General features: G+C 42.3%; 1 protein-coding gene across 1 annotated transcript in view; it reads right to left on the bottom strand.

Annotated features, from left to right (window-relative positions):
* SDK1 (sidekick cell adhesion molecule 1) overlaps nucleotides 1-23,681 on the bottom strand; it is a 657,393-nt gene that overhangs the window by 64,316 nt on the left and 569,396 nt on the right. The window contains 6 exon segments of the mRNA XM_030578466.1: nucleotides 1,107-1,166; nucleotides 2,821-2,956; nucleotides 9,840-9,910; nucleotides 11,119-11,222; nucleotides 15,882-16,083; nucleotides 20,274-20,468. Of these exon segments, the coding sequence (XP_030434326.1) occupies nucleotides 1,107-1,166; nucleotides 2,821-2,956; nucleotides 9,840-9,910; nucleotides 11,119-11,222; nucleotides 15,882-16,083; nucleotides 20,274-20,468 (768 nt within the window).

Raw genomic sequence — 23,681 nt, 5'->3', positions numbered from 1 at the left:
TAAAGTATTTATCACCTAACAGGCAAAAGTATCACAGCAAACATATACTGAAAGTCAGGTCAATAGTATAATAAAACTGTACTTTAATCAGCATTGAGTTCATTCACACCGGTGTGTTTGTATATATGCGTCTGAATTTCTCCCCTTGTCAATAACTTTTCCCCGTTATCTGTGAATCACACCACATCCCTAGCTCTGTGACTCCCGGCAGGCCATCAGTTCAGTAAAGGTTCAACGAATCTGATCACAGGGGTCCTTCTAATTTCAGCTTCACACAAGTATTTACAAGTGTTCTGCCCACATCTCCGAGTCAGAGTCCAGCATCTCAGACTCGTTTCAGATACACAGTAGATGATTTTTTTGATACATCACTAAGGCTTTGCCAGCCTATAAATAAAACATTGATATACCGTAGGAAACAGCCATCTTGATAGGAACTGCAGCACTTGTCAGCTCGCACAGAGGAACTTTTATTGCTCTTGTTGTTAAAAAATCATGAAAAAGGTTTCAGTGCCAGAAAAACAGAACATATGCAAGTTCAGGCATCCGAATGCGTCTGGGGCTAGAGCTTCACTTATTCCCCCCTCTAACAATCTGTAACTTACAAGCCTGGGGCCAAACCTGCCTAGTGAACCATCACCACCAGAAAGCAACTTGCCTTTTAACTCCGTTGAACCCTGTTTTATTCATTTCCAACTGAACACACTTCCTAGCTGCATAGAAATTCTGTGGGCCCTTTCTAAATTAGCCTTCTACTTGTGGGAGAGCCTCAGCATCCCAGTGTTCGAATCAAAGGACTAATGATGTGATTCAGCTAAACTCAGACGGACTGTGAAATATGAGGCGAACAAACTCAGAATTCATTTAGCATCAGAAACACTGACATGTTAGAGTCAATAATGCTTCACTTTCCCAGCAGCCTTACTTTTAAATGTTACCTACTTGCATCATCAATGTCTTGATGTATTGGAAAGAAGCATTTAAAGAAAAGGAAGCAGAGTCATTAATCTGAGTTGGTTTCTGCATGATTCGGTGAAGAGAACCAAAGAAGTTTGCCCATAGTGTATTCCCAACCATTACAAAAAGCCAAGGCAGCGTGCACTTACGTGTTAATTCATATGTCGTTAATGCAGAGGGGCTATTCACTGTCTGGAAGCTGCTTTGGGCTATTCGGAGTAAGCAAAGCAGAAAGCTTGTTACAGTGCAGGGAAACAGTTATTGCAAATGATGTACAGCAGAGACAGAGGGAAATGATGCAGCACACACATACACAGTTTGAGCTTTAGGACTGTACCTTGAAGGGCAATAAAATCCCATCACTCTCTCGTAATACATCAAAAGCATCTCACTAACAAGGGGCTGTTGCATTTCATCACCACAGAGAGAATCACACAAATATACAGCACAGGGAAATGTACTGATTCCTTAGATTAAATAGAACAAATGAGTTTAAGGGAGGCAAATTCTATGGGGAAAACTCCCAACACTGCACTGAATTGTTAGTTCTCAGCATACCAAAGCTTAAATGTGGAGCATCACAGGATAAAGTCCCCAAATGTGGGACATAAACAGCTAACGCTTAAAATGATGTGGGATTTATTTCTTTAAAACATAAACTAAGTTTCCCCAAGTTTCATTTTCATGGTATTTACAGTAATAATAAACTGTATAAAAACAGCAGGCCACTGTGGAAGAGCGGTATGCCTGGGTACAAATATCACTGTATTGCTTTAAGAGACGAGGGAATTTTCTTTGAAAATCTCTCTCTCTCTCTCTGACTTCCCTGAAAAAGCACAGTGAGGTGATTTATACTACAGCACTATTAGAAAATCAGCTATCGAACCTTTAGGGTCACATTCTGCCCTGATTTACATTATGTACAATCCCATTGTAAATGAGGACAGAATTTGATGCATAAGCTATTTTAAAGAAAATCTACTCTCTATAGATATCCTCATAACAGCGTCCATAGGAGACAGGGTTCTTCCAGTACTGAGAAATGCTGCAAGACATTATCACATCATGGAAACCCTGCAGGGCCAGATTGTGCCACCCTTACTCACAGTGAGTATATTTTAATCTGAGAGCAATCCCATTGATTTCAATCATGGCAGAAGCTTATCCACCACAATGACATCTTATTGCTAGTCCAAATCTTTCAGGCTACTGAGCCATCATGTGGTCCTCCTCTCCCAGCTGATTCTTATGCCTTATTCTTTCCTCCTACTTTCCTTCTTCTGTTTAAATCTCCTCTTCATTTTTCTCTTACTCTTCTCCTTCACCGTATTCTTTCCATCAATAAAATGTTTACTGACTATTGTTAACCTATACACCAATGAGACTCTTGCTTTTTAATTTATTTATTTTATTTCCTTTCCATTTCTTCCCTAAATAATGACAAACACTTAGAAACTTCAACTATTCGCATCAACTGTTTTGGTCAGACTGGAAAAAAAACCCAACCCCTTTTATTGAAATAATACATTTTCCAAAATGCATCTGTTACCTTTTGTGTATGAAGCCAGAACATAGTGTACCACAGTAACCACCAGATGGAAATAGGAGAAAGCATGAAATCAGAGTATGCATGGAGGGAGGAGAAACAAAGAGGAAGAGAGAATGCCACTTCAAGCATTAAATATAATGCAGATTAGACCATAGTTAATAGGATCTTTGAGTATCTCTGCCCTATGTACTTAAGTGCTAAATAATTTAGCACCTGCGGCACATATTTACATCCTTTCCACTGAGTAATGAGGAGTGCGGGCTCTGATGGAATGGTGGAGTATCAGCTTGTAATACAGCAGTGCGGCTACTCACGTGTAAGCTCAGCTCGTAAAGCTGAAGGGATTTTAATAGTCTTGGACTCTGTTCCAGGCCCAGTTTCATACTCCAGCTCCCGGTAATAAATCCGATACCCCAACAGCAAGCCATTCAGACTCTCAACCTTTGGTGGCTACAAGAAGTTCACATTAGGACTGTGCTTGGTAAGAAGTTCAATGCAACAAACATCACACAGTTTAAGACATTGGTTTAGACAGTGTCATCCAGAGTCTGGGTTCTGTGCAACAGGGACTCAGACTTCTTTGGTGAAAACAGATCCATCAACAATACAAGAGCAAAACACTCATGGAATTTACAAAACAACATTTAAAGGTATCATTGTTATTTTAACTTGAGACAGTAATTAAGAAATGCTTTGGATTTAGTGGTCCACGGATTATTTGATTCACAAGAACATGAGCTTCCTACATCCTGAATGCACAAGATCCTGTGTGTGACAAATTGTCTGGACAAACCCGTGGCAAAAAACACAGATGTGGCTACATGTTGCCTGCCACAAAAATAGCAGAAAAGGAAGCCAATTTTTCAGACATTTAGCAGCAGAAGAGGAATTCAAATTTTTGCAACAGCGTTACTATTAAAGAGCAATTCTCTCCTGGCTGCTCTCCTTGAGGACAGCTTCCTGGATTCAGCATGGTTGGAGATGAGGAGTCGCTGATGAGAATCGGAATAAGGATCAGTAGTTTTAACTAATTAGGTGAAAAACAGGTATTTTAGTAACGGCCTTATTCCATATGAGGTACTGCCACTTGTTTACATGTGGCTAGTGAGGAACACTCATCCCTCAAGACACATGGGTCTGTCTATAACAAAGAAACACACAAGTCATGAGAATAACTGCAATTTAGGAAGTGAAGGATGGTTACGGTCTCTCCCTTTTTGTGCCATGAGTATAAGTCTCACCTATAACACTCCTTCAGACTATGTTTCTTTTTCCCCAAGAAGTGTTGCACATAATAAATTGGGACCCCCAGGATTCTGCTCTTTCTATTCACTCCAAGACTCCTGCTTCAAAGAATCTTTTTTCTGGTTGAGGAGGAGTGAATGGAGCCCAACATTGCTGTTCTCACATTAGCAAGGTACTCCCTTTGGATACTGGGCTAAGTTGAAGAACAAGACATTTAACTTGTGAACTAAATATGGATCTCTGGAATAACAGTTCAGAGCTATATACTAATTACATAGGGCCACCAGGCTGGCCATCCATACACTTGTTATTTCTCTAGAACATACTCTGCCACTCAATAGGACTTATACCTCAGCAGAGGAATGCTACTGCAGCCCCTCAGGTCCTTCTCCAATTAGAGAATAAAAAAAGGCTAAGAAATCCATTATACTGAGAGGAGAGTTTTTATCTGAGTGACTTACTTAGATATAGACAGGATATGGAAGTCATGACGGTTTGGGGAAAAAAAAGTGTTTTTTTTCAAGAGCTTACTGTAGTTTTAATGTGGCAGAGAAGAAAAGTGACCTTGAGCCATTATTTTCTAAAGCTCCATGCTCTCAAATTTAAGTAGCAAGGAACTGAAAGGGTAAATGATAATGCCTGTAGCTATAATGATCTTGCTTTTAAATTCCAGGAAGATCTCCATGTACTTTGGAAACTTTATACAGAAATAACTTTGTCCATCACTGAAACAGTAACTACTGGGGTGAAATGCAGTGACAATACCAGGTAACACCCGGTGTAATTTTGAAGAAGAAAGTGAAAACCAATAATTCAACCATTTAAAACAGGGAAAGAGGCAAGTACTGGGAAATTTAAAGAAGAATTTGGCAACAGTCTAGCATACTGCTATGAAAAAAAAAAAGAAAAAGAAAAAGAAAAAAAGAACATAACACCTCCTGCTCCATACCATCACCAAGAAAAAGACACCCACCAGAACTGACTGTACTACAGAAAAAGAATGCCTCTGCATTAGGGCAAAAAGTATTTTGGGAGGGTTTGGTGCATAACTTAAGGCTAAGGGAAAAGGGAATTGCTTACCTGTGCAGTAACAGACATTCTTCAAGATGTGCAGACCACAAACATATTCCACAGCTAGTGACTGCACCACACCAGTGTGCATGTGTTGAAGAACTTTCTAGTTAGCAGTGCCAGGAGGGGCAGCACATACATCCTTCATTTCCTCAGGTGCCTGCGTGAGAGTATAAGGGGTGGACCTGCCCCCCTACATCAGTTCTTCCACAGCTTTCAGAGCCCCTGGCCTGTGGAGTCTGCAGTAGCACGAGTGGAGAGTGGGTCATGGAATATGTATACGGACTACATATCTTGAAGAAGATTCATTACTGTACAGATAATTAATAGATAAGGAATCATTTTCTGTATCGAGTGATAGTCCTTATCACATTCCATAGCTGGTGACCCCTAAGCAGTAGAACTTCCTGAAGGCAGGTACAAGGCATTCACACGCAGAGTGACTGCAGTAGCATCCTGCCAAACCTAGCATCATCCCTGGTCACTTGCACTTTGTGAACATATGAAGAAAAGACCAACTTACTGCTCTGCGGATGTCTCTGCGGGGCATGCACACTAAAGAGGTCACCAATGTTGCCTGTGCCCTTGTCCAATGTGCTCATTCTCTGCCAGGAAGAGGTGCCCCTGCCAGTCTATAACATGATCTGATGCACTTGTCTATCCATCTGAATAGACGGACACAACTCGTCCCCTAGCTCTCTCCCCATAAGCCACAGAAAGACTGGGGAATTTTGTGAGGGGGCTAGTCCTGTCAAAGTAGAATAGCAAGGCTATTTCTTACATCCAACATATGCAGCTTCATTTTAATTAGTGAGAAGTGTCATACAGCACTTCAAATAATATGAAAGACTTTGTTTATGAACAAATACTTTACTGTACCATTTCCTATATAATGTAAAAAAGGGTAAACACTATTGAGCAAGAGGGACACTAATGCTCCACGTTATGTTATACATCTAATTAAAGGATATTTCTTTAATTCCACATGAATCCGTTGACAACCAACTTGTATTTATGCTTTCATGTTTTCCCCAGTCCTTTCCTCCTTCAAATCTAGCACAAATACTCAGAAGATAAATGGCCCAGGATGTTTTTCTCTCTTTGCCATGAAAATGATGATTCTTCCTTGAAAAGGGTACTTTGCTGAAAGGTCAGGTCTTTCTACTTCTATCTGTCTTTCATAGGTAAACCTCTGCTTTTGATATAATGGATTATTTAGGATTTTTATCTCTCTGGAGAAAGGCCCAAGGGATCTGCTGAGGTAGGTAAAGTGATTATGAGTGGTTGCCTGGATAGTGTGCAGCAGTACTAAGAACAATTTGTTTACATCATGTGAGTTACAGAAACTCTTGTGTCTAAGGGCTTGGCTACACTCGGAACTTCAAAGCGCTGCCGCGCGAGTGCGGTCGCACACACTCCAGCTCCTCATCAGGATTAACTGCTCCCAGCGCTGCGGCACTGTTTACACTGGCGCTTTACAGGGTTGGATCTTGCAGCACTCGGGGTGTGTTTTTTTCACACCCCTGAGTGAGAAAGTTGCAGCGCTGTAAAGTGCCAGTGTAGCCAAGCCGTAAGATGGAAGTAAAGTGATACACAATCTTGAATTTAACAGTAACATCATCTAGAACTTTTAAAACCAATCTTAGATTATTATTATAACTAGCTTTTGATGGAAAGCACTTGTTTTCTACCAGTTACATTTAAAAATAATGGACTGACTGGACCAAAGAAATGCGGTTGATCTAATCTACCTGGATTTCAGTAAGGCATTTGATACAATTCCACATGGGAAATTATTAGTTAAATTGGTGAAGATGGGAATTAATATCAGAACTGAAAAGTGGATAAGGAACTGGTTAAAAGGGAGACTACAATGGTTCATACTGAAAGACTGGAGGGAGGTTACTAGTGGAGTTCCTCAAGGATCAGTCTTGGGACCAAACTTATTTAACAGTTTTATTCCTGACCTTGACGGGGAGGGATAGCTCAGTGGTTTGAGCATTGGCCTGCTAAACCCAGGGTTGTGAGCTCAATCCTTGAGGGGTTCATTTAGGGAACTGGGGTGTAAAAATCTGACAGGGGATTAGTCCTGCTTTGAGCAGGGGGTTGGACTAGATGACCTCCTGAGGTCCCTTCCAACCTTGATATTCTGATTCTATGAAAAAGTCAGTGTGTGCTAATTAAAATTTGCAGATGACACAAAGTTTGGAGATATTGCTGATACAGAGGAGGATCAGATTATCATACTAGAAGATCTGGATGACCTTGTAAACTGGAGTAATAGAAATGGGATGAAATTGAATAGTGCAAAGTGCAAGGTCATGTATTTAGGGATAAACAACAAGAATTTTTGCCACAAACTAGGGACTCATTGGTTGGAAGCAAAAGAGGAGGAGAAAGACCAGGGTGCATTGGTTGCTCACAGGATGACTTGAGCCATCAATGTGATGTGGCTGTGAAAAAGGCTAATGCAGTTCTAGGATGCATCAGGCGAGGTATTTCCAGTAGATGCAGAAAAGTGTCAGTACCATTATACAAGGCACTGGTGAGACCTCATCTGGAATACTGTGTTCAGTTCTGGTCTCTCATGTCTAAGAAAGATGAATTCAAGCTGGAACAGGTGCAGAGAAGGGCTAGTAGGATAATCCAAGGAATGGAAAACCTACCTTATGAGAGGAAACACAAAGTGCTTGGCTTGTTTAGCCTAACCAAGAGAAGGCTCAGGGGGGATATGATTGCTCTCCATAAATGCATCAGAGGCATAAATACCAGGAAGGGAGAGGAGTTATTTAAGTTAGGTGCCAATGTAGACGCAAGAACAAATGCATATAAACAGGCCAACAAGTTTAGGCTTGAAATTCGGCGATGGTTTCTAACCACCCGAGGAGTGAAGTTCTGGAACAGCCTTCCAAAGGGAGCAGTGAGGGCAAAAAACCTAACTGGCTTCAAGACTGAACTTGATACATATATGGAGGGGAGGGTATGATGGGATTGCCTACGATGGTATGTGGCCTATCGGCGACTGCTAGCAGAAAAAATACCTAATGGCCAGAGATGGGACACTAGATGGGGAGAGCTCTGAGTTACTACAGAGAATTCTTTCCGAGGTATCTGCCTGGTGGGTCTTGTCCACATGCTCAGGGAGTAACTGACTGCCATATTTGGGGTTGGGAAGGAATTTTCCCTAGGGTCAGATTGGCAGAGACAATGGGCGGTTTTCACATTCCTTTGCAGCATAGGGCACAGGTCACTTGCAGGTTTAAACTAACGTAAATAGTGAATTCACTGTAACTTGAAGTCTTTAAACCATGATTTGAAGACTTCAGTAACTCAGCCAGAGGTTAGGGGTCTATTACAGGAGTGGGTAAGTGAGGTTCTGTGGCCTGCAGTGTGCAGGAGGTCAGACCAGATGATCACACTGGTCCCTTTTGACCTTAAAGTCTACGAGTCTATAAGTGGATTCAAATACAGATAGTGCATTTGGATTTTATTTTGTGAGTTATTAACAAAATTTAAAGTTAAAAATTCAGCTTTGCTTAGGACTCTACAGTCTCTTTCCCCTCCTCCCCATTTAGACTGTTTTCAGGTTTACATTATTCTTTAACACTGATGCAGAATGCCCTGTTAGCTGTAGGCTACTGTGGGATTTGAGATTTTTATTTATTTGAAAAATAAAGTACGGCTGAATCACCATGATCCCATATAAGACATGTCGTAATGACAAGTAATTACCTGCAAGTCCCTTGACATGGCTCTGGCACAACTATCCCATTTCATTTTCATGAAAAATAAAGCATCCAGTTACCTAAACCACCTATTTCACATTAATTACCCCCATATTTCCCCCATAATCAGTCAATTGGACAATTTTTTTTTATTGCACACTATATTTCACATTCCCTGTTTGTCCTTGCAAAGGACTACATTGATTTGGAGGTGGGGCAATTGATTAATATCTGTAATAGCCTCATTGGTAAAGTTGTTCAATATGTCTTTCATTTGTCAACATGCAGTGAAAGTGAGAGAGTTACAACGTGTGTTGATGCATGAACATGTGCTCGCTACTTATTTGAATAGCCAGACACACCTTCTAAGTACCATTGCATGGCAATAAACAGGCCCTCACACATAAAAGAAAATTCTTCTAACCTGCAGGAAGCCCGGTCTACACTGTAAACAGTATGTTTTCTGCTAGAATGCAACCTGTCAAAGATGCACTTCTTATTTGGGCAGAAGTCTTTCTTAGGCTTAGGGGTGGGACAGAATTTCTGGAACAGGTCACAGATACCTTGTGTTAACCCATTGGGTTTTCTGTATTAATGCTCACTAGCAAGAGGAAGTCTTGGGTAATAGCACACAAAGAGTTTCAGGAAATCTAAATAGCCCCAGGCCAGACTGAAAAGATAGGAATAGAAACTGAAAATGCATATATTTCTAAAGCAGATATGGCCTGGTTACTCTCAGCATCCATTATTCTGGAGAAACTTCCATTCTTTAGACCTCAAAAACAAAGAGCCCAAGTGTACGTGGAATTCCTTGGAGGGCTGAATGTCGTCTCAGTCACAGCACATTTGCCTGTTTTATCAACTGAAGGCGATTATATGCAATCTGAACTGAATGAGATTTTTGTTCCTTGATCCTTACCAACTCTGACAATGACTCTGCTGTGTATTGTACAGGCAAACTGTGATACCTAGTAATATCAGCAAGATGACAGTACTACTTGTAAGAGAAACATTCTCAGGCATCTGTAGAAACCCCTTTATGTCTCCTGTCTCCCTCAAGGTGCGTAACTACCCAGTCCCTCTTAGACTAAAAGCCAGGAACCAGAAATTTACATCTTTCATCATAACATATAACTGTATCAGAGGCAGGGAACTAGGCTGCAGTCTTTCCAGTGTGCTTTAATACTCGCTTTGCAGAGACGTTATTCATTGCACTGTGCCATTAGGCGAACAAGGTTCATCAATCTGAGGTCACTATAGAAATGTTCTAGTAATTTTTATATTTTACCTACCTGCCACTGAACGAGGACAGAGGAGGTAGTGTGGGGAGTTACTGACACAGAACGTGGAGGTTCACCTGGAACTAAACAAAACCCAAAACATAATAAAAGGTTATAATAGTGTGGCAAAACACAGAAAACTTACTCCATGAACCCCTTCTTCCTTTACTACTGATCTTTCTGTCCCAGCTTCAGTGTTAGGTTGCTCAATGGGAAGAGAGTGGACAAGAGTACTCCTATGCATGGGCAGTTACCTCCCATACCTACCCTCTGTCTAGGCCAGTGGTTCTCAAACTAGGGCTGCTGTTTGTTCAGGGAAAGCCCCTGGCAAGCCGGGCCGAGCCGGTTTGTTTACCTGCCGCGCCCGCAGGTTCGGCTGATTGCTGCTCCCACTGGCCGCAGTTCACCGCTCCAGGCCAATGGGGGCTGCAGGAAGGGCGCGGGCTGAGGGATGTGCTAGCCGTCCTTCCTGCAGTCCCCACTGGCATGGAGTGGTGAACCATGGCCAGTGGGAGCCACGATTGACCAAACCTGTGGACACGGCAGGTAAACAAACCAGCCTGGCCTGCCAGGGGCTTTCCCTGAACAAGCAGCGGCCCTAGTTTGAGAACCACTGGTCTAGGCTACCTCTCTTAACACCCAGTATGTGTCAGCTCAGGAATAAAGAAGGAAAAGCTTATCAGGAGCTCACAGCTCTCCACAGTGTAATGCACTAGGTTTGCTCAACAGAATAAACGATTACAGTTTGCTAAAGAAGTGAGAATCTTTTTCAGTTTTTACCCATTTGATTGTAAGGAGGCCAAACTGTTCTGGATTCCCTGTAAGTAAACTCAAAGTAAATTAAACACATCTTAGCCATTTGGACGGACTGCAGCCCAATGTGGATCATGAGTGAAAACAATTGAAGACATTTCTTCAAATATATGCACAGCTCCACATTTATTTTTAATGATCCCTTGTAAATTATTCAATTTCTGCAAAGATAATGGTTGGCACAGAGTTTGGAAACCAACGAAACAGAGTTTAATTCCAGTTGGAAACTATTGAAAACATGGTTCATTTTCAGAGGGCACACCAGGACACTTAAAGCTGCCTGTTATTAATTCAGCTCTTTGCCACCCATATCAATTGTTTGTGAACAGAACTGTGTTTAACTGGGTGGGTACCACTGTCTAAGGCATACAATGGAATTAAATCCACTGGAAAGTGTGATTTAGAGGTTATAGCGAGCTCTACCCAGGCCCCAACCCATGCCAAGGGCAGGCTCATATTCCCGCTCCATGACTCTTACCATCCTGCAGAGTAGTGACTGCTTCTGTCTCAGGACTGAAGTCACTATCCCCAATATCATTGGTTGCTTTCAGGCGCAGCTTATAAGAGGTAAAAGGGTTCAGCCTGTAAAACATAATAATGAGGATGAGAGATGAATTCTCTTCACAAGCTGTCTGAGACCAAACCTCTTACAAAGAACCTGCTCAAAGGCAAATGAAATTATTACAGTAGTTCATCTCCTTTTAAGACTCCTCCCTTTCTATGTGGCCTTGTCCTTCTTCCTAGTAGCACTGGATTTGCTCAAACTCTCAACTGTTGTCATCACCTTCTCAAATATCGACTGGACAGAGCTCTTAAAGACAGGCATTCTGTGCTCTTGATGGTCTACAGAATAGCCATAGCTATGATTCACAGACAGATCTATGGCAGCTTTTGGTTCTAGAAAAGGGAGGGCATATTAATAAATAATAAATAATAAATAATAATAATAATAATAGAATTCAGCATTTATATTAGTGTTTCAGAGCTTCACAGTGCTATTCATATTTTACCTAATATATTCTCACAACACACCTGTGGAGCAGCTAGAGATTATTATTGTCATTTTACAAGTAGGGAAACTGAGCTAAAGAGAGGTTAGATGATTTGCCGAGAGCCACCTAGTGAGTCAACAGCACAGCTGGCATTAACTCTGAGGCCACCAGTCTCTCAGTTAATCCTCTAGATCATGCTGCAAGATTGGCATGTTTCATTCCTATTCAATTTCAAGCTAATGCCATTCCCTGAATTATTTGGTACAGATAGTGGCTGCAGATTCTCTGCAACTCTTCTGTATATGCATGGCTTTAAGATATGCAAGAGCAACTTCCAACTGATATAACCTTATCAAAGCTTCTTCCAGCTTTTCTTTTGAATCACCTTCAAGAGCTTCAATTTCAGAGCTACAAGTTACGGGGAGTTTAGTTAATTAATTGGAAGTATCTGTCCACCAGCCAACAGATGCAATTGTGACTACAGAGCCAGAAAAACAATTGGGAAGGAATGTGTAAAGGGGGTGAGCAGTCCCTCTGCACTCCTTTGCATCCCAGTGTGGTGTTGCAGGTGTGTCCCACCTTAATTTCCCGATTGGGCAGCAAAAGGTTTGCTTTATCACCTCAGGGCAAGGAGAACCCAACACACATTAACAAAAGAGCATATCCCTTTTATAAAAAGGCTTCAGGACGGGAGCAATTACAACAAATTTCATAAGGTCCTCACTACTGGATCCTGATTCAGAGCTCCCAAAACTTGAAGTCCAAAGCACCAACCCTCTGAGTCTCATAAGGCTGGTCTGCTGGAGCCTGAGAAAACCCTCATGCCGCCTGCATGGCTTCTACTCCCCATCTGAGCCTCATCTTCTTATTTATAAAGTCCAGCCCTAGGGCAGGGCCTCCTTCATTACACTCTAGGCTGTCCCAGCTGTAGGTTCCAGTCTTTTCTTTAGAGCAGCAGCACATTCCTTCACAGGATGATTAACCATTGAGGGATGGGCATTGTCTAGTGGCACACAAAATATTGCTTTTCTGGATTCCCCCATGAAAATGCTTTTAGCAAGGTGGAGAAGAAATGTTGTCCTTAGTTCTACCCCATTAGAAAACTGACACTCTCCTTCAGCAACTGAAATGGTCTTTTCTGAAACACAAATCTTTGGTTTTCAATAATGATAATGTCAATTCCAAAATACATAGCTGGTCTCCTTGATTTCAGGAAAGACGCCGGGCATAATTCAGACCTGATGTAACTCCACTGAGGACAATGTATCAGGTCTGCATTTGTCCTACAATCTTAAAGTTTTATTTTTCCTGCACAATTAGACAAAGGGTAGTAACAATTTGTTTATGCCCCTGGGCACATGACTAAGTAAATACTCCTGCTATGCACCAGAAGCCACTGTTTGATTTTTTTTTTCACAGGCAATACAAATCTACAGCTTAACTTCTTGGACACCATATTCTCAGCACGCCAATGGCCTTTTAGATACAGCCTTATTTACACTGGCAGGTCAGTGGGGGAATAGGACTGCAACATGAATAACTTCTCATAGGCTCTCAATGATTTCAGTAGAACTTTAAAAGAACTTTAATTCCAGCATATCAGGTATGTCAACACTTTGAGCTCTGAGTGTGATTCCCAGCTTGAGGAATCAGATTCACGCTAGAAATAGAATGCTAAAAATAGAATGTCAGCACATCAGCATGAGTGCCAGGGAAGGGCTAGCTACCCCAATTGCCTGCCTGTCCAAGACACTAACCATGTACTCAGGTAGCCAGCCCCTCCCACTGGTTGCGCTGCCACAGCTACATTCTATTTTTAGCCCACTAGCCCTGATCAAGCTAGTGTGAGTGTCTCCCCTTGTGCTGAGAATCCAGCCCAGTTTGAAGTGTAGAGATACCCACCATCTCTCAGGAGCTAATTAAGGCTGGATAACACAGTTTAAACACTCTGATGTAATCTATTCATTTCAGTATGGAAAATACAGATAAAATGGCCCTCATTTCCTCTGAAAACAAGACAAGAGTTCCCACAGAAATAATCACATTGCAGATGAATTTTAACATAAGCCTCTATTGAAAGTTCTGTAACTATTTGCATTTTCCAGAGCACTGGAGTCAGAGGGCTGGAAAAGATGACCTACAAGGAGAAACATTATGTTAAGCTGACTGGTCTGTAATTCCCTGGGTTCCCCTTATTTCCCTTTGTATAGATGGGCACTATACTTGCCCTTTTCCAGGCCTCTGGAATCTCTCCCGTCTTCCATGACAGCGATTACCTTCTAAAGGTCATGGAAGGTGGGAGAGATTCCAGAGGACTGTAAAAGGGCTAATATAGTGCCAATCTATAGAAGAGGAAATAAGGATAACCCAGGGAATTACAGACCAGTCATCTTAACTTCAATACCTGGAAAGATAATGAAGCAAATAGTTAAACAATCAATTTGCAAACACCGAGAAGATAATAAGGTGATAAGTAACTATCAGCAAGGATTTGTCAAGAACAAATTGTGTCAAAGCAACCTAATAGCTTTCTTTTACAGGGTAACAAGCCTTGTGGATGGGGGGAAGTGGTAGATGTGGTATATCTTGACTTTAGTAAGTCTTTTAATACTGTATCCTATGACCTTCTCATAAACAAAGTAAGGAAATACAACCTGGATGGAGCTACTATAGGGTTCCCAGAGAGTAATTATCAATGGCTCACAGTCAAGCTGGAAGCGCATATCGTGGGGATCAGTTCTGGATTCAGTCCTGCTCAATATCTTCATCAGTGATTTAGATAATGGCATAGAGAGTATAGTTATAAAATTTGCAGACAATATCAAGCTGGGAGGGGTTGCCAGTGCTTTGGAGGATAGGATTAAAATTCAAAATGATTTGGACAAACTGGAGAACTGGTCTGAAGTAAATGCAAAGTACTCCATTTAGGAAGGAACAGTCAGTTGCACACATACAAAATGGGATATGACTGCCTAGGAAGGAATACTGTGGGAAGGGATCTGGGGGTCATAGTGGATGACAAGCTACATATGAGTCAACAGTGTAACACTGTTGCAAAAAAGGCAAACATAATTGTGGGATGTATTAGCAGGAGTGTTGTAAGCAAGACACAAGAAATAATTCTCCCATTGTACACCACACAAATACAGCCTCAACTGAAGTATTGTGTCCAGTTCTGCACCACATTTCAGGAAAGATGTGGACAAATTGGAGAAAGTCCAGAGAAGAGCAACAAAAATGACTAGAGGTCTAGAAAACTTGATCTATGAGGAAAGATTGAAAAAACTGGGTTTGTTTAGTCTGGAGAAGATAACAGTTTTCACATTTATAAAAGGCTGTTGCAAGGATTGAGGTAAAAATTGTCCTCCTTAATCTCTGAGGATAGGACAAGAAGCAATGAGCTTGAATTGCAGCAACAGAACATAAGAACATGAGAACGGCCGTACTGGGTCAGACCAAAGGTCCATCTAGCCCAGTATCCTGTCTACTGACAGTGGCCATTGCCATGTTCCCCAGAGGGAGTGAACCTAACAGGCAATGATCAAGTGATCTCTCTCCTGCCATCCATCTCCACCATTTGACAGACAGAGTTTAGGGACACCATTCCTTACTCCATCCTGGCTAATAGCCATTAATGGATTTAACTTCCATGAATGTATCCAGTTCTCTTTCAAACGCTGTTATAGTCCTAGCTTCCACAACCTCCTCAGGTAAGGAGTTCCACAAGTTCCAACAGCCATTTAGGTTGGACATTAGGAAAAACTTCGTAACTATCAGGGTGGTTAAGCACTGGAATAAATTGCCCAGAGAGATTGTGGAAACTGCATCATTGGAGATTTTTAAGAGCAGGTTAGACAAACACCTGTCAGGAATAGTCTGTCTAATACTTAGTTATACCACGAGTGCAGGAGACTGGACTAGATAGACTCTCAAGGTCTCTCTCTCAGTCCCACAATTCTATGATTCTATGGTCTAGTATACTAAACACTGGGGGAGGAGCCTAGAAATGGTTAACTCTGAATTAGATTTGAATCAACTCTGAATTAGATTCGTGGGACGTCCTTAGGCAAGTTACTAAACCTGTGTATCTCAGCTTTGCCACCTCTAAAGCAGGGATAGTGACCATTACCAGCCTTGCAGAAGGGTTGCGAGGTTTCATTATCTAATGTTTGCTTAGTGCTTTGAAATTATAAAATATTTGGAATGGTATGTATTGCACTTTCTATGACACTCTGATGTTATGTAATACCTCTCAATAACACAGGACGTTGCCTCATGACTGATGGAAGAGGAATAGGTTTTCCATTCTCCATTTGGAAGTTCCCGCACTTGCACAGTGAAATACCGTATTGGTGAAGATCCATCACTACCAGGAACCCACTGTAACTGCAGGCTCTGTGATGACACCTCAGACTGGGGTATCCTCAGCTCTCTGGGAGGTGCTGGCCGCTCTGCAATTACACAAACAATGGGTATTACTATGGGAAGAAACTCAAGCTAAACAAATGTAGAGATGCTCATGGAACTTCCCAGATGCAATGCAACAGATTACTAAGTTGCTGCTTTTAAATTTGCTGTATGAAACCATGAAGAAGACATTCTGTACCATATCTCAAGTTTCAGTTGCAAAGAGGAGTGTTAGGAATGATCCTTGTCTCTCTAGGAAATAAAAAAAAAGACACCGCTGGTTGGCCATGCCCTCAGATAGCCAGATCTTGTAATCAATACATTTTATATCTCTAGAGACCAGAGAACACCTGCACCCTCTACACACACCTCCTTGGACAAAGAGCTGCTCCCTTGCCCCAGCATACATGGGAGGAGGGTATGCGTCTGGGTGCGCCGGAGTGTGGTGGTCAAATTTCACTATGCCTGATCCCTTTTGGGCTAGCAGCAGAAGTAAAGGAGGCCATATTGTTACTCTAACTTTCACTTGAGCCAGCTGGTGGAAGATCTAGATACCACATCCATCTTCCTGTGGCTACTGTTGTCCATGATGTCAGAGCACAGCTTGTCGGAGTGGAGAATTTGAGCCTAAGTGCCTCATTCAGCTCACTGGTCAGACCCTCCCTGCCTTCTTCCTTCACACTTATTGACCTTGAGCCTGCAGAGGCAAGACAGCTAGTCCCAGCGCAGATGGGGAACTCTCCAGAGCAATTAATGGTTAATATCTTTCATATGAAGTGAAGAATGGGAATGCAGGTGCTGCAAAAGCCAGTACCTAATGGTTTGAATATAGATCTCCTCTCCCTTGTCAGTGTATCTGCTCACCCCATTGATTTCAATAGAGAAACTCAATAGAGTGAGAAATAATTGTTTAATTGTTTATCATGAAGTTTATTGATTCTGATTAAAATGTGTGGCATGTAATAAAGCAGGAATTGATTGGTGACATCACAGTGACTTGTCTTCAAGAAGGGATATGATTCAATTTAATCAGCACTTGTTTCCATAAACACATACCTCTCACTGCATTATTCTCCTAGCCTTGTATAAAGAGCCCTTCATTCCCTCTCCCCCACCCCAACTCAAAACATTTCCTTTATGGTTTGGCATTTCTCTGCAGCACACTCTTGCTGATGCATGAATGCCAAAAGATTTGTAAGCTATTAGCCATACAGAGTCTGCAAGTGCCAGTAGTGTGCATCGCAGAGTTAAACGTAAAGATCACTGTCTTGCACTGGCAGGACTAGACAGGTGTTCGGGGTTACTCTAATAGATGAAGTGAGTACCTGGTAAAGTCTTGTGGGGTTTTAATACTCTCATCTGCTAAACTCTGACTAGCTTGAATTTTGGGCATATCGCATCTTGTATCCAGTTTCCCATGACAGGGTTTTAGTCTGTTGTTAAAGTCTTGATGACCCATTGGCATCTTCCTTTTTGTCAAAAAAATTCCCTGTTTGTAGGAAACTGTTCCTACAGAGGTCCCGCATTACCGGAGTTTAGCCACAAGCAATCTCAAATGTTAACTTTCCTGCAGAAGTAACTAAGCCAGTTCATATGACTCAACAGAACTTTTTCACAGGCAGGGGCAAGAGTTTCTTGTTAAGTTTAACAATGGAGAATGTCAAGGCTCATCAACTTTGCTCTAACCAGCAGGTGTCACTATCCTGAAGGGCATTATACTAAAGTGTAAATCCAAAGGATCAAGAAATACCACGCTGTCTAGCTATAACTATTGCCATGAAGCACCTTTTGATAATTAAGTCATAACAAGCACCATATATATAAAGTTTTAGACTTGGATTTTAATAGGAATCTTTGTAGTGGGGGGTCTATCATGCCTTTGCTGCCTCCTGCTAGAGATGCCAGTGCCTGATGCCCCCCAGCTTAAGGAAAATCCAGTCAGTCTGGGCAATCAAAAAGCCTTAGTCCTCCAGGGGTGTGAAAGGACCAAGAGGAGAGAATGACCAATCAGGAGCTAGCAGTCCTGTTCAGAAGGCTTGCCTGCCTCACCTCTTGTAATGGGGGAGTGCTGGGACAGGAGAGGAGCTCCTAAGTGTTAACCCAGAACCCCAGGGCCAGATCAAGACCTTTGCTTAAAACATTGCAACAAAATAGTTATCTTTTATGCTTACTTGTTAGTTGAAAGGTGCAGACAGCCAAATTTGGAGTTTGTTTATTGCTGAACCATTTCAAAACTGATGCTGAGCTCACAGCATCGGCTGTTCTAATCCAGCTGGGCTACCACTAGCCTAAAGGAGTCAGGTGTCCAATCCTGACCGAGTTTCAATGAAACTTGGATGCCTATCTACTTTAAACTCCTTTGAAACTTCCATCTTTATTTGATATTAAGTGAATTTTATTAGTGGAGAAGTGAATATTCATTCATGAAAGCACAGACTATAAAGACTTTCATATTCTAGTTTGTTTCCTAACTGAACAGCTGCACCTTATGCATTTCCTCTCATCTTATTGATATGAGTGTCACCATTTTTCTTTCTCTCCCAGACACACAGACCAGACAGCTGGTCTCAACTTTATGGGATACATGCAGGGACACGTAGCCAGCTATTAGAGAAGGAAAGGTTTTGCTTTATATAATGACTCTCACATTCAAGATATCCCTACAGGCTTGATGATAATGGAGAACATTGTTATTGCAGTGAAAGTGGGAATTATACAGTGAGCGATTATGTGCTCAGCAACAGCTAATGTGCAGCGTTGGAAATTAGAAGGGCTATTTTTGAGAAAGAGAATGTTTCCCAGGATATTGGGGTCTTGTCTACACTTTATTGGAAAGTTCCATGCTTTTTTTAACCTTCCACTTGGGCAACAGCAGTTATGGGTGAGGAGATCTTGGGCTTATCAGTCCGGAAGGTGGACTGGACTGTTGGCACGTGTATTTTTAAAATTTTTCTACAGGTATTTTCCTTCTCTGGGGATGGCACCTTGATGCGACAGGAAAACTTGTGTGTTCCACTGACCCTGAGAGCTATGCCAGTGAAAGTTTTAACTCCTGGTAGGGCCACCCAAGCTGGACAGGTCAAATGGTTGGGACCAGACCAAAAAAAACCCAGCCCCACCGGTCTTCCAGGTTGGGGGTGGAGCAATAGGCCAACAATGGTATGCTTGTAAAAAAGTTATAGAAACACAATAAAGCAGCCATTCCAGAAAACAGCGAGATACACAGGGATGGTGCCGCCTTGTTCATGCCCCTCACATCAATGGTACAGGAAGGATTCAGATTCAGGTTCAGATCTAGAACTTGTTGGACAATCATATTTCATGAACTGAGAAATAAAATGCAAAATCCCTTAGTGTTGCACTGTCATGTCAGAACTAGGTAAGAACCAAAGTTTGCAAGCTGATCCCACAATCGGCAGGAGGGCTACCAGTTGAACCATCAGGCTTACTTATGTTGGGGCTTTCTTGTTATTGCTTTCTCATGAAATGTGGTTCCACTGTGAAAAGTGATTCTGTATAATTGGTATGTTGGAGTTCCATGTTTATTTTCTTTTTAGTCAATCAACTTTTCTTATTTTACAATTAAAGTAAAAGTTTTTCTCTCAGATCTTCAGACTAAATTGAGGATCTCCAAGGCAAGGGGGATTCTTTCCTGCTTATGTGAAAACACCAGTACCAAATATTCTACAGATCAGATTCTGTCATATCTTATTTTTTCTATAACATTTCTGAGGAACCCATCTCCTTGGTATTTAACTGGATTCAGTTACACCTGTGAAACCTCACTGTCGCCAATTAGGTTCCATGGGTGTAAACTGAGGGCAGAGGTGACTCTGGATTTGGAATGTAGTTAATAATTCTGAGTCAGATTAAAATCTGGGGATGCCCTGGCAGTGTGCATTAGAGACAAAGAATGGAATAACAGGGAAGTCCTTAGGTCAGAACTGAGGTGCAGTGGCAGGGCAGTATGGGGGAAGCCTGCACAGCGTCTGCTCACAGCTGCCTCTCCTAATTAGTGCACTTAACCCTCTTTCTTTTTTCCTGAGACTACCACCTAAATGTTTTATTTAGAAGTTCAGCAAAGACCTGAAAGAAAATATCTGACTGCAGAAGGGGGTTGTACATGGTCAACCCACTGCTTGATGAGAAAAAGTTCAATCTCCAACAATTCATCACATTCATTGTACTGATGACTACAGGCATGATGACAAGCCATGAGGACTCCAGGCATTACCTCTCTTTTCTGTAGTGATTACTGTGGCTTCCAGAGGCTCTCCCCAGCCCTGTCTGGTCTTGGCAGATGTCCGGAAGATGTATGCAGACTCAGGGCTGAGATCGGTAGCTGTGAACTGTCTGACTGTTGAGCCAACTTCCACTGTGGTGAACCTGTGAGGGCTGCTGGTTGCCAGGCGGTATGCAATTTGATATCCTGAATTCATAGCAACAAAAGCAGAAGAGTGAAGAGAGGTTAGGGTTGTTTTTCAAACTTTTAGTGGGGGAAAAACGCCAAGACTATTAGTTCATCCTAATTACTTATTTATTTGAAGGCAATACAAAGTAATTCAGCTTTATAACAACTCCTCCCCCAGCCAGACGCAGTACATTATCAGGGAAATTACACACGTTGCGATGAATGGAAGGGCCTTCTGAGTATTAATCCGCCATGAAACGCATTTCACTTTTCATCCTTCACCAGAATGGGATATGAAAACAGTTTAATCTTTCCTGAGCATATTGGTACACTGAGAGAATGCCACAGGAACCAATAGAGTCCACATAATTGACTTTGACAGGCCAAGTCAGTTCACTGAAACTAATCTCTCCCTACTGTTCCCCTCCCCAGGACACATACACATTTACTGCAGAGCAGAGCATGCCAATTGAGAATTTTTTAAAACATGGGCATTCAGATTGCTTAGGCAGTGCAACATTCCTATCTCACACCCAGTTAATTCTCACGTCTGTTTGGAGTTATTTTTTCATCTTTCCTGCCCATGTGTAGACCTAGAATTCATGGTGTAGTTGATGGTACAAGCCTCTTTCTTTTAGTCACTTGGTGTTCCTGCTCTTCTCCTTCATGGCAGAAGATCAAGAGACTGTGAGGTCCTGCTTGAAAAATACCTCTTATGCTGAAAAGCTGACACCACACTTCATCTGTTTAGTACATTCTGCTCTGTCGACTCTAATCTCCTCTCAAGCCTTTCTGATGGTTACGAGTTTACAGTTTATCACACATTATTAACGTTCCAACTGTGCAAACTCGTGTGTCCAGGATTCTCACACACCACAAACAACAACTGTCCCCCAAAGAGAAAATACCAAATGTTCAAACCCATTCTGGAAATATTAGCAACTGCACCAGGTTCTCTTTCTCCTGGACCTCATTGGCAACTTTTAGTGCAGCGGCTATGTTCCAAAATTAATTCATACTAGAACTTGTGCAGTGCTCTGTTGTCCAAGCTGAATAAAGTCAGAACTGTTAAATGCTTCCATCAAGTTACATGAGAGAGGGTAATGGGCCAAAAAAACCCCACAAAACAAAACAGCTGAACTCAGTTGTGACAGATTTCTGCCAAACCTTTGCTGATCTTCTCAACTACAAACAGAATTAGTGTGCTTTTCAGAGTGAATTCTGTATATGAGTATGTGTATTATCTTGTGAACCACAGAATTTACCTGGGATACAAATGATGTTATATGTGTATGCAGACAGTGGTAATGATGGGGATGGTGTGTCACAGGGTGACTGGCACCAGTAAATGAAGTAGGTACAGCTCCCAGGTACCAGAGCAGGTGCTCCCATTTGGCCAATTAGGAGGGATGCTTGGATTAGTCAGGAGACCCAGAGAAGAGAGCAGACTGGTTCAGTCAGGAAAGGCAGGTGAGAGCTGCCAAAGACCAGTGGAACTCGAGGATGTCCTGGAAGGAAGCAGAAGGTGTTTCCTGGGGAAAAGGTGAAGGCAAGGAGAGCAGCAAGAGGGGTTTGCTGGCTGGCATCTCCAAGGCGGAGAGCGAGGACCAGAGAAGGTTGAAGACAGAGGAGTGGCAGAGGAGCTTACCTGCTGACATCCCCAGGGCTGGACAGCTGAACCCAAGGTAATCATGAGAGTGCTAGTGGGACTGAAAGATGCTCCCAGCAGAGAGGCCATGGGGTTCCTGCTGGGAAGAGTGGGGCTACACTCCAGTTGGAAGGGCTGGGGTGGCTGTCCTGGAACAAGGAAAAGAGAGGACTGACAATGTCCAGGCATGATTGAAGGTGTCAGTCTGTGGTATGTGGGGCAGCTAAGGACAAGATGTCTTGGGTTTGAAGGACTATTTACACTGGGTGTGGGAAATAGACTATTTGGAATTTTTGGTGGGGATGATTTGAGCTATGTTTTCGTAATGGTAATGTTGATGGACTAGAGGTTAAGTTTGCATGCAGTTATGGGGATTCTGAAAGGGGAAACCAAGGCAAACGAGACTGTCTTGCCATGGCCTGCTGCAGGAGGGTGATCCAAGTGGGGCCACCCTATTCCATGTTGATACTGATTGAATTTGTCTTCCTTGTATTTCCTTGTCTTTTTCTTTGGAGGCCACAAAGAAATCTGTGGCAACTATTAGCAGTGGGAATCTGAATGCTAGTATTGTATGCTGCTGTGACCCAGAGTTTCAGACCCTGTGGCTACACAAGCACAAGGGTAGGAGACCAGTCTTCCTTGGTATTCAAATTACAGCACGTGAAAAACAGAGAGGGAGCCAATGGTCTCAGCCCATATAAGAATAATGACATATACCGATGACAGACTGGAAGACCAACATTTTCAAACCTGAGTGCATAAAGTTAGGCATCTAAATAACCAGCTTGCTTTTCAGATTACCTGTAGCTCCAATTGAAGTCACTGGGGGCTCTGAATTTGCAGTACCTCTGCACATGTAGCCATTTATTTAGGTGCATAAACATGGATTTTAGGTGCTTAATTTTGTGCACTCAAGTTTGAAACTTCTGGCTTTGGAAAATAAGGTGAATAGTAAGAGCTTGGGTAGTTCCTCAGAAACATTATAGGCCCAGCTGCGATAGCACAGATTAGAAACCTGAGCGTGTGGTTTAAAGTGCTGTTCTGCTATGAACAGTGACTGTAATATGACATAGTGAGGCTCTATATGTACTGTCTCATATAGAGTAACAGGGTTGGCCATCTCCTAAGCACTCTTTCATGGCCAGAGCTTGCTTTGCAGCATCCTACCTCTGTTTCCCTCTCTTCAGGGTCCCTTAAGAATGACACACAGATTTCCCTCTGGGTTAACACCACCCACCCCTGCCAGGGGCGGGTTTAGTAGCAGAAACAGTTCTTTGTCTGGGGTGTCATTAACACAGTTTAATAACAGAAATAGTTCTTAACAGACCACAGGGTCCCAAAATAAAGACCATCACCCTAAAAAAGTCTATACTTCACGCTGGTGCCTTCTCTCACAGGCACAGCTTGCTCTTCTGTCATAGACTGTTCTCACAGTCCATCCTCTCAGATCTTCCTAGCTGGAGCTTAGCCTTTGGGCAGTAGCATCTAGGTCCCAAACTTTGAGACCCAAACAGGTGCCTCCTGACATCTGGGCTCCTCTCTGACACACCCTTGATCTCAAGTCTCCCCTACAGAAGCTCTTA

This window comes from Gopherus evgoodei, chromosome 10 (genome assembly GCF_007399415.2).
Source record: "Gopherus evgoodei ecotype Sinaloan lineage chromosome 10, rGopEvg1_v1.p, whole genome shotgun sequence".
Classification (NCBI taxonomy): Eukaryota; Metazoa; Chordata; order Testudines; family Testudinidae; genus Gopherus; species Gopherus evgoodei.
This window is presented reverse-complemented; position numbering and strand designations above follow the sequence as displayed.